Source organism: Tupaia chinensis, unplaced genomic scaffold (assembly GCF_000334495.1).
Source record: "Tupaia chinensis unplaced genomic scaffold, TupChi_1.0 Scaffold143886_1, whole genome shotgun sequence".
NCBI classification, from domain to species: domain Eukaryota; kingdom Metazoa; phylum Chordata; class Mammalia; order Scandentia; family Tupaiidae; genus Tupaia; species Tupaia belangeri.
The window spans coordinates 908,891-921,062 of record NW_006203737.1 but is presented as its reverse complement, the minus strand read 5'-3'; the positions used below and the strand labels follow the sequence as shown (position 1 = coordinate 921,062).

The window sequence follows — 12,172 nt, the reverse complement described above, 5'->3', positions numbered from 1 at the left end:
GAATTATTTGACAAATGCATTGTTCCAATTACTTCTTTGATAAGAAAAGTTCATTTGATATGATTTAATAATTTTATAATTATTTAAAATATTTACTTAAAATTTCTGTTTTTTTTTCCCTTATTTATCTAATTGTTGTAAAAGTTAACGGTAATTATTAAGGAAATAGTTCATCTAGATGAGTACCAGGCAATGAGGTTTCAGATATCTAACCTATTTTTCAGAAAATTATTCCTTTTTTAAAAAAAGTTATTTATCTAATTTTACTTATTATTATAATTTTTTAATTTACCATAGGGCAATGCACTCACTAGAGAAAGACAGAGAGAGAAAGGGAGGAAAAGTGAGAAAGGGCGTCACCAGGTTCAGGACTCAAACTACAGTCAGCCATGTGGGAGTCCAGCACCTTAACCACCAGGCCAACTGCTGGCCCCGCAGAGGACTATTTTAAAGGTATAGAAAGAGTCTTCTGATTTAGCTTTCATTCCATAAAATGTTAATCATCATCACTTACCTTATACATGAGGCAGGCTAGTAAGAACATACCTTTTGTGCCTTGACCTTCCGAAATATTTCCAATAATAAACCATCTACTAGTTACACTTTCATAAAGCAGTTAGAAAAGACAGTTAACATTCATAATTAGAAAACTACTCCATTAAAATTTATTTAATTTGTTGGTTTACCTATTATCTCAATATTTGAAGACAACGTAGAGCCTAATGCTGTGCAAATAATGAAGGTATATAGGCATCTGATATCCAAACACATGAAAGCCATTTCTCCAAGACTTAATACCTTGAAATCTCCTCTCTGAGAAAGAAAAATGTAACATTTTCACTTTATCTTACATCAAATAATCAAATGATTCCATAAAATTAAAAATATTTTCAGGAGTTTTCTGTCAAGACTTAATACCTTGAAATCTCCTCTCTGAGAAAGAAAAATGTAACATTTTCACTTTATCTTACATCAAATAATCAAATGATTCCATAAAATTAAAAATATTTTCAGGAGTTTTCTGTGTGCTTTCTACCAAAATTTGGGGAAAATGTACTCCCTTGGACCACAGAAATGGAAATAATCAAATTTGAAATCATAGAATTAAAAATGGAGAATTCTGGGGCCAGCAGGTGGCATGTTGGTTAAAGGCACCGGACTCCCGGGGTGCAGCAAGTGGCCTGGTAATTAAGGGTGCTGAACTCCCGCATGGCTGATGGTGGTCCAAGTCCTGGACCTGGTGGCTTGCTTTCTCCCTTTCCCTCTCTCTCTCTCTCTCTGGTCAAATTAAAAAATAATAATAAGAAGAAATGGAATTAAATACATAATTCTTTTAAAATTACTTTTTAAAAGGAATTATTTTATTTAACTTTATTAATTATTATTATTATTGTTATTATTTTCCAGTTTGATCAGAGAGATAGAGAGAGGGAAAGTGAGAAAGCAAGCTGTCAGATTCAGGACTCAAACCTCAGTCAGACATGTGGGAGTTCAGCACCCTTAACCACCACACCCCCTGCTGGCCCTAGATAAAATAATTCTTTTGAATAAATAAATAAATAAAAATTAAAAAGGAGAATTCTGGGACCAGCAGATGGCATAATGGTTATGTTGCTGGATTCCCATATAGTTGACTACAGTTCAAGTTCCAGATCCAGTGGCTTAAAACTCACATGAGGCGCATGTGCGTGCGTGCCCAAAATCCTGAGAGGAGAATGGAGAAGAGACTGAGGCATGGTCATCCCCCCTGGGAGATGATTTCTAGCTTTCTGTCTCTGTCTCTCTGGCAAACACATTCACCCCATAGCAAAAATCTCTCAAAAAAAAGGGGACAATTCTGGTCTTATTTAATAAGAGTAAAAATGAAAATAAAAGTAAAATGAATAAAAGTAAAAATAAAGTTAAACAAACAAACCAACCTGTAACCCCCACACACGTTTCTGTATGCTATGACCAGGATTCAATGACCTGCGGTAGGCCACAGTCTGTACACTCAGACTCCCCCAGGTGTACTTATTGGTGCATAAAGGGAATTATGACATATTAGTCTCCATAGCAATCCTCTCCCATAGCAACAAAGAAAACACAGTGACATATAAATACTCTTTTCTTAGAAAAAATGATATTTAAAAAGTTAAATGACTACTAAAAAACCTGAGACCCTACACTAAAGCCAAGTTCAGAATTTTAAATCATCATCTTTTGTTCCCATACTTGTCTCTCTTTTGCCATTGTTTTCTTTATCAGTAAATTATATCATCACCCCCCCAGATGCCCAAACTAGAAGCCTGGACATTTTCCTCAACTCCTCCCTCTGCCATAAAATCTCTCCAATATCACTATCACAACTTGAAGATCTTTAAAAAAAAAAAAGTTTATATATTTGTTTCTTTTGTGAGAGAGATATTGAGAGAGAGAGACAGGCACCCTTAACACGGTCTTTAAAATACAATCAACTTCCCCTCCCCTTTTTAAAAACTATTTATTTCATTGCATTTGTTATTATTATTATTTAATTTGACCAGATTGAGGAGAGAGAGAGAGAAAGGGAAGGCAAGGAAGCAAACCACCAGGTCTGGAACTCGAACCGCAGTGCACCAGGTGGAAGTCCAGCACCCCAACTGCCACGCCACCTGGTAGCCTCTCACCCTCCCCTTAACCTTGCCCCAACCACAATTATGGGCATGCCAAGTGTGGTGAGGTAGACCTGTGCTACAAACCTGGGACCTTCCCACATGTCCTCCAGCAATGCACATCAGTGTCCCTACTGCCTGTGCACTGTTACCAAGGCTAAGCCCTTAATAGAGGATCTTACCAACAACCCAGTCTCTCCTGCCTCCCATCCATTTTCTACACCACAGACAGCAAGAATGACCTTTCTAAAGAGCAAATCTGAATCTATTATCTCTTAAAACTATAATAGCATTTCACTGCCATAGAATACAATTCAATCATCTTTTCATATGTGAGGAATATAGCTTTATGATCTTAAATTTAAAGGATTTATGCCTACACCTCACTACTTAATCCAAAAATGCTCTACTTTTAAAGAATAATACTACTCTCAATTCCATACACTTGTCTTTGAGTCTATATTCCTGGAACCGACAATTTCACAGAATATTAACAATTAAAAGTCACTTATCCCAGCATTCAGAGACTACCTTTCTTTTCTCCTGAATAGATTAATCCAATAGGGCATATTTTCTCTTCCCACTCCACCCTCTTCATCCTACCTGGTCCGTCTGTAATGTTCTAATGTTGGTAAGCTTCAATTATTCTGCAGGAGAATCTTGGGCTCAAACTGTCAGAGCCAGCATGTATATTGGAAGCAATGTTGGTCAAATTCTCTGCTATCGGGAAGTAAAACTCAGACGGGCCCAGGATTACACAGCAAGTTAGTAACAGAGCTGGAAAGAGGACAGAGATTCGTGATTTCCTGTCCCATGTGCTCCTACCCTACTGTGCTGGGTCCCACACACTTGACTGGGGATTATGAAAGCTTTTCCTCTGAGATCCCAGCATTTAAGTCTTCCATCAATTAGCTAACCATGATGAATCAACATGATGTGTTATGTTTTGTTTTTTAATTCTATGCCTCATACAATCATAAGAGAATTCCAGTTTTCTTCCTAAAGTCCAAAAATATCTCTCTCCCTAAATTCCTTCCTCCTCACTCACCAGCCCACAGCTACCCATTAGGACATCAGTAAGTATTAGGTAGATGTAGCTACCAGAACATTACAGATCTTTTCACAGAGCTTCTCTTGTAGATTAACACGAACACACACACACTAGTTAGTATTGAACCCAAAGTGAAAAGGCTGACAGAGAAATCCTGCATTACCTTTAAGAGCAAAGACAATCAGGTTTCCCTTAAAGTCCTCTCAAAGAAATCCCAACGAAGTTCTCTACCCAATCAATTTGTCCTTAAAAATTATATACCCCTGGGGACTAGCAGATGGCCTAATAGTTTCATTGCTGGACTCCTACATAGTTGACCATGGTTCATGTCCCAGACCCGGCAGCTTAAAATTCATGCCTGGCATGTGTGTATGCATACCCCAAATCCCAAAATCCCAAGAGGAGAATGGAGGAGAAGGGATCGTGGTGTGGCCATCCCTCCTGAGGGATGATTTCTCACTTTCTGTCTCTCTGGGGAGCTCACATGCCCTATAGCAAAAATCTCTTCAGTAAACAAAAAAATAAGCATTATATACCCCTCTGTCATGTACAACATAAACACTAAGTAAAGAGTGAAAATCACTTGCTTCAGGACCAACGGGTAGCATGGTGGTTAAGGCGTTGGACTCCCACATGGCAGACCACAGTTCTAGTCTCAGACCTGGTGGCTTGCTTTCTCACTTTCCCTTTCTCTCTGTGTGTCTCTTTGGTCAAATTTAAAAAGAATAATAATAACAAATGGGACGAAATCATTATTTTTAAGAAACATTTGCTTTCGTTCTATTTATAGGCTGCTGAAATCTGACTCAGGGTATCAAATAGCATTTCCTGGATCTGCCCAACACATTTAAGCAAAGGTAGGAAATAGAATAACTGGCTTAGAGTCATTTATGAATAGATCCACAAAAGGAGGTCCTAAATTACACTTAGGGTCCACCCTAGATTTTCTCACTCAGATGAAGAAGAAAGGTAATACTTTCCTCGGCTCTGTGTTATAAGATTGCCACTAGTGCAACGAAGCGTTTTATATACTATATGGTTACCAAAAAGACCTGAGGTTGAAAATCTGAAGACAAAGGGAAGACGAGGAAAGAAAATGCATGCGTACAAGATTTGAAAAAAAGTTTCTGATATGTTCCACACTCCCAGATCACGATTAACAACCATTCATCTGGGTTCAAATACTCATTTTTATTAAAATAAGGAAATAGCCAGAGAGGAAGGAAGGTTCCGTTGTCTAAGCTCACACAACGCATTGGTGGCAGAACTGGGAATAAAAACCAGGTCTCTTGAATTCTTTCTACTAAGTGTCAAATAAATTTTATTTTCGTAAGGAGTCTATCCTGCCTCTATTTTACCAGAAGTCTCCTCCTCTTTCCAACTTTTCTCAATCTACTGTCACCACCCAAACCATCATCAACGCAACCACACAGTTTGATCACCATGACATCTCTGGCAGAGCCATAATTTAGTAAACATTAATTGAGCACCACTTTTTTTTTCCCCTCTGGTCAGATGCTATTCCAGCTAAATCTTGCATAAGCTGCAAGTGGCAACAGTTCTAGTATCTGTAATACCTCCTACTATCTATTCAGCGTCCACAGCACTCCAAGCATTGCTCAGTGCTAAACACTTAACATACAACACAACCCTTGCTGTCATCTTTAGACTATGCACTATTTTCAGTTCCATTTTAAAGACTAGAAGCTGAGATATAAACAAGGTAAATGACTTCCCTCAAATCATAGTGATCATAAATGGTGACGCTTGGGACCAGCAAATAGCATAATGGTTAAGTTCCTGGACTCCCACGTAGTCGACCGCAGTTCGAGTCCTAGATCCAGTGGCTTGAAACTTAACACAGGGCATGCACATGTGCGTGCCCAAAATCCTAAGAGGAGAATGGAGGAGAAGGAATTGCGGTTCGGCCATCCCCCTGGGGCATGATTTCTCGCTTTCTGTCTCTCTGCCAAGTGCATGCACTGTATAGCAAGCATCTCTCTAAAAATAAATAAGTACAAGATAAGTTTTTTTTAAATGGTGAAGCTTGGACTTGAATCTAATCTAGTACCAGAGCCTTTGATGACATTCACTACAGTACACATTTTCTGTACCTAAGATCGATGTGGAGGGCAGTTTCTATGCTACCTACTTGGCTTCACAGGACACTGCTGCTGAGGCAGTTTCACAGAGTATGTCCTTTGGAATGGCAAGCCTAAAGCGATTGTTTTCTTCTTTGCAGCCTCACTTCCCCAGCTCTCCCCTCACTCTAAGAGTTGATTGGATAATCCCTTATTTCTGGAGAAACTCCAGGTACTTACCATAACATGGTTTCTCAAGAAATGCATTATCAGGAACCAGCAGTTAGCATAATGGCTGTGTCGCTGGACTCCCACATAGTTGACCGCGGTTCACGTCCCGGACCCGGTGGCTTAAAACTCACACCGGGCGCGTGTGCGTGTGTACCCAAGATCCCGAGAGGAGAATGGAGGAGAAGGGATTGCGACGTGACCATCCCCTCTGGGGGGTGATTTCTCGCTTTCTGTCTCTCTGTCTCTCTCTGTTTGTCTGGCGAGCGTACGCATCCTATAGCAAAAACCTCTCAAAAACAAACAAAAAGCAATGCATTATCACTGGCAGTTATCAGAGGCCTTCTCTTCCTCTCCTCTCCATTTTAAAAACATTCATTAGAATCTCGACTACTCTCCTTCCTGCCTGATTGTCAAGCACACCGAAAAAATGTAGATGGGGTGCTTGAAACAGCCAAGGGCCAGGACAGAGATTTCACAAGTTACAAAGAGGGGAAGATACAGGTCAGGCTAAAAGGCATCTATAGCAATTTTAGAATTACAGCAAGGTGGGACCAACAGTTAGTGTAATGGCTATGTCGCTGGACTACCACGTAGTTGACCACTGTGTCCTGGACCGGGTGACTTAAAACTCCCGCCTGGTGTGTGTGCGTGCGTGCCAAAGATCCCGAGAGGAGAATGGAGGAGAAGGGATTGCGGCATGGCCATCCCCCCTGGGGGGTGATTTCTCGCTTTCTGTCTCTCTGTCTCTCTCTGGCGAGCACATGTGCCCTATAACAAAAACCTCAAACAAACAAACAAACAAACAAACAAACAAACAAAGAATTACAGCAAGGTATTGTAAAAGCTGACAAGACTGGGACCAGCAGGTAGCATGGTAGTTGAGCTGCTGGTCTCCCACATAGCTAAACACGGTTCAAGTCCCGGACCTGGTAACTCACTCTCTCACTTTCCCTCTCTCATTCTATCTCTAGTGAGAGCATGTCACCTATACCAAATTTGAAAATAATAATAATTAATAAAATTAAATAAATGATTCTTAAAAAAAAAAGTTGACAGGACTAAGTACTTTTCAGGGTAAAGTAACAGAATATTGCTGAGCAGCTTGTTCTAATAAAAGCCACCGTGGTATAGGTATAACTCAGGTTTCACTTCCACCTCAACCACTGTGTTTATCATCAAATGATACCTCAGTGAAATGGAGGTAATGATACAAGCCTGGCGGGAGTGTCTGGAAGACTAATGAAATAATGTACATGAAAGTGTCAAAAGAAGAGTAAATTGTTTTATAGAGTTGAGAGGGATTTGTTTCTGAGGACTTCACCACTAAGCAAAATTTGACAGTAACCTTGCCTCGACCCACACATTTGCCCTTACTAAGTCAGTAAATATAGACTTGTCCAGAACTGATAAGGAAGCACTTATCTCCAATGTGCACCAACCTTATTCATCCATGATGCTGCCTTTACTGATCTTTGTCTCCATAACAATAATTTCTTGCATATATTTAGCATTTTATAACTTCCAAAGAATTTATTGAATTCTTTTTACCGAATTTGGATGCGCATAAGGTTGGTAGTGTATATTTACAATAAAACAAACGGTAAAACTAGGGCTTAGAGAAGTGATTCGGAAGAGAAAGTATTACAGCATGGTCATCATCCCTGGGAAGGAGTCCTTTCTCTCTCTCTCTCTCTCTCTCTCTCTCTCTCTCTTCCTCCCTCCGCCCCCCACATAGCTGGTACAACCTGTACAAAAAGGAAAGGAAAAAGAAGAAAGAGAAATGTTGTAGAGCTAATACCGCAAAATATGATTTTTAGACACATTGCTTCTCTGTGTTGACAAAAACAAAAAACATAAAAAGGTTTTTCCATAGCATCTGACATGTCCACAGGTTTTGGATTTATTTGATTGTAAAGGCACTGACCAAGTTGCAAAAACTAATAATTATGTATTTAAAAATAATAAATGAAATTTTGCAATATTATTAATGTGGTTTCTAAAAAAAAAAATCCACATTAAAAAAAAAATGTTCAGGGACCAGCAGTTGGTGTGATGGCTATGTTGCCGGACTCCCATATAGTCGACCACTGTTCAAGTCCCAGACCTGGTGGCTTAAACTCACACCAGGCACATGTGCATACATGCCCAAGATCCCCAGAGGAGAATGGAGAAGGGATTGCGAAGTGGTCATCTCCCCCCCGGGGGGGGATTTCTCACTTTCTGTCTCTCTGTCTCTGTCTTTCTGGCAAGTGCACGTGCCCTATAACAAAAAAACCTCTCCCAAAAAAAAGAAAAAAGAAAGTTCATTGTGTTGCCTTTGGGTAAAAGAAAAAGAAAATCAGTGTTATAAAATTTGATAAGGTGGTTGGGTCTCACATGATCGACAGCACAGTTCGAGTCCCTAACCCAGCAGCTTGACAAAAACACTTCAGGAGAGTATGCATGGTTGCCCAAAATCCGGAGAGCAGAGTGGAGGAAAAGGGATTGCAGCATGGTCATCATCCTGGGGGTTGGGGGGTGGAAAGTGCTTTCTTACTCTCCCCCTCTCTCTCTTCCTCTCTGCTTCTCTCCAGGAAGAGTGCCCTATAGTAAATTTTAAAAAAGAATTATTATACTTTCCACTCACATTGTCTAAGCTAACTATATGAAAATACTGACCAGGAGTCAGCACGTGGCATTGAGTTTGAGGTGTTGGACTCCCCCCATGGCTGACCACAGTTTAAGGTCTGAACCTGGCAGTTTGCTCTCTCACTTTCTCTCTCGTTCTCCTTCTTACTCTCTCACGAAATGAAAAAAATAATAACAATAAATAAAATAAAGTAAATAATTCTTTTAAAAAAATGTGACCAAGGTGTTTAGAATAAGGGTTGGGGAAAAAAAAAAAAAGAAAATGGAAAAATAGAGAAGAAATAGAACTTCAGGAAAAAAAGCTGGAAAAGTAGTATGATTACAGATTTAAATACTATGGGGGAAATGACAAGTTGATATGCTCTTTTTATTTTTTTTAAGAGAGATTTTGACTATAGGGTTCATGCGCTCACCAGAGAGACAGAAAGTGAGAATCAATCAGCACCCAGGGTGATGGCCATGCTGCAGTCCCTTCTCCATTTTTCTCTCAGGATTTTGGGCATGCATGCACACATGCCTGGTGTGAGTTTAAAGCCACCGGATCCAGGACTCAAACTGAGGTCGGCCATATGGGAGTCGAACGACATAACCATTATGCCATTTGCTGGTCCCCAAATTGATATGTCCTTACATAAGAAGACATGGACTAGACCTGGCCTATAGCATGAGCTTTGCCAAGCGACCTTGGAAAGTAGTAATTATAGGGACTACAATTCATTTGGCCCTTACTAGACAGACATCAAACTGTGTGCTAGATCCTTGACGTAGATTAGCTCATTTAAGTCTGATATGTTAATGGCTACTACTATTATTATCTCAATATTATAAATGACACATGTGAGGCTCAGAAACGTTGAGTACATCTCTCAAGATCATACAACTTAAGCAAAAAAAAATGTCTTTATCTGATGCTAAAGATAGCATTCTTTTGAACATATAGTGCTGGTTTTCAACTAATCTCATTCTGTGAAGCTCAGCGTCTTCTTATACCACTTATCCCTAGCATTTTATTCTCAATTTCATCAGTTAATCTGCTGTGTATCTGTCTATCCATGGTTCCAGGATGTGACTCAAGAGTGCTGGCTTCCTACAAAACTAATCTTGTTTCAAGGAGACCATCCAACATGTATAAATGCCTATTCATAGCTTCTGAAGTTTGGCCATGACTCAGCACTATGTCAGAACCTCCTGAACCTGGGAGATCTTAAGGTCTGACATGCTGAAATCAATACATGGCCCACTAATAGTATAACCTGGTGGTGAGTCTACCCTAACCCTAACCCTAACCCTAATCCTAAACCCTAACCCTAACCCTAATCTAATTTAGATAATAACCAGTAAATAATGTGCCCGCAGGAGAGTAGCTTTATGAAAAATGCTAAAGATGACTTGGTGTACTTTCAGGCACAAAAGGAATTTGAAGCAGACAGATTCATCATGTTCGTCACCAGAAAAGAGATGCAAGTCATTTCTTACAAAAATTCATAGGAATTTAGGCACATGATGAATAATGAAAATCACTGCATGCAAATGAAATACAAGTAGGATATTTTTAACAAATCTTTTTACCATCCATTGATAGCTGAAATGGTTGATTGCATTTGCACCCCTGCTGAGATTATATACTAACATTATTGACTGTTATAAAATGTTTCATAAGTCTTGTAAAAACTGAAGGAGTAATCATATTCAATAATTCTATTCTACAGAATGTGCAGGTTTTCTGCAGGGCATCCCGAGTTCATCCAGATGAGTGTCCCGAAGCACTATCAGAGCTAGAGCACTTCCTTTTGACCTACTGTAGCAACATCTAGATTTATATTATTGATTCATAAAGCAGTTTATACATTTCAGAATTTTTCTCTAATCTGAACAGATCAAATAAAGCATTACTAGTTTATAATTCCATTCAATAAACCACCAAGAGGCCCTTAAACAATTACGTATTAAAGCAATTTTGTTTACAACCTTAAGAAAAAAATACCCTTCAGTCATCAGTTAGGAAATATTTCCTAAAATAAGTCAAATTGATATGAAGGTTTTTCAAGTTCATGAGAAATGCATACTATGAAAAAACTGAGCATGGATCGATTAAAAAAAAATTGCTCCTAAATAAACTTGTGCTCTTATTCCATTTTTCTATGAACTTTTGAAGTCCCTGCATATTATTCAGTATATGCCTTACCTTCCATTCACATGAAGCCATAGCTGAAGAGCAATGCACTGTCTTGAAAGGCAGCACTGCTCTGGAACCAGCAAAACAATCCTTTTTGTTTAGCACCCTTCTCTCCACACTCCCAGATGTTCCCAAATACTTGTTTGCAATCAGACAGTGTGTACTCAAAACATTCACATCATGTAACTACTTCAAAAGTAAGTAATAGGGTGTACTCCGCCCACTAAGCCCTCAGTGAAAACAGAATACAAAACGTACAAAAGCAGATTTTATAGCCCTTCGAAGTTATTCTACCAGTATGTCTTTTTTTTTTTTCTATTTCTTTTTTTTTTCTTTTGTAGAGATTTTTGCTGTAAGGCACAAGCACTAGCCAAAGAGACAGAGAGATGGAGAGAGAGAAAGTGAGAAATCACCCTTGGGGAAGATGGCCACGCTGCAATCCTTCTCCATTTTCCTCTCAAGATTTTGGCATGCACTCCCACACACCCAGCATGATTTTCAAACCTCCAGGTGCAAGACTTGAACCGTGATTGACCATGTAGGAGTCCAACACCTTAACCACTACTCCACCTGCTGGCCAGAGTGTGCACTTTCTTGTCCATAATGTACATATAGACTGTAAATGCATGGAAACCTGGTGTTATACACAGACACACACACACACATACACACACACACACATACATATATACACACGATAAACTGCTATCAGTTGTGGAAAAAATGCTAACAAGACAAATATTCATATCATATATTCATTATTCAGCAATTATATGGGGGAGCCTACTACATGCCAGGCACTGTAATAGGTACTGGGGATACAGCAGTAAACAAGATAAAGTATACCTACCTGCATTTCTGATATGGGAATAGAAAATAAATATATCAGATAGTTCTAAGTTGGGGGCCAAAAGGTGGTGTGGTGATTAAGGTGCTGAACTCCCACACAGCTAACTGCAGTTCAAGTCCCAGACGTGGCAAAGTGCTTTCTCACGTTCCCTCTCCCCTCATCCTCTCTTTCTCTGGTTAAATTTTAAAAGTAATAGTAACAGGGGCCAGCAGGTGGTGTGGTGGTTAAGGGCACTGGACTCTCACATGGCCGACAGCAGTGCCAGTCCCAGACCTGTAGGCTTGCTTTCTCACTGTCTCTCTCTCTCTCTTTCTCTCGTCAAATTAAAATAAATAAAGTTTATTTACATATTTATTTATTTATTTTTAAATTTTGACCAGAGAGGGACAGAGTCAGAGAGGGGGGCAGGTGGGGAGAGTGAGAAAGCAAGCTGCCAGGTTCAAAACTTGAACCTTGGTCAGCCAGGTGGGAGTTCAGTGCTCTTTAACCACTACGCCACCTGCCGGTCCCAATAAAATGATT

The 12,172-nt window shown here is 39.5% G+C and overlaps 1 protein-coding gene and 1 long non-coding RNA gene across 2 annotated transcripts in view; both read right to left on the bottom strand.

Annotated features, from left to right (window-relative positions):
* The window catches only part of IL13RA2 (interleukin 13 receptor subunit alpha 2), a 67,998-nt gene that overhangs the window by 21,668 nt on the left and 34,158 nt on the right, over positions 1 to 12,172 (bottom strand). Inside the window, 1 exon segment of the mRNA XM_027767048.1 lies at positions 687 to 813. Within this exon segment, the coding sequence (XP_027622849.1) occupies positions 687 to 813 (127 nt within the window).
* Positions 906 to 11,033, bottom strand: LOC114005476 (uncharacterized). Its single transcript, XR_003547329.1, has 3 exons — positions 10,810 to 11,033; positions 3,237 to 3,410; positions 906 to 933 (listed from the first exon to the last, which is right to left on the bottom strand). It is a non-coding gene; the product is annotated as an uncharacterized LOC114005476 (long non-coding RNA).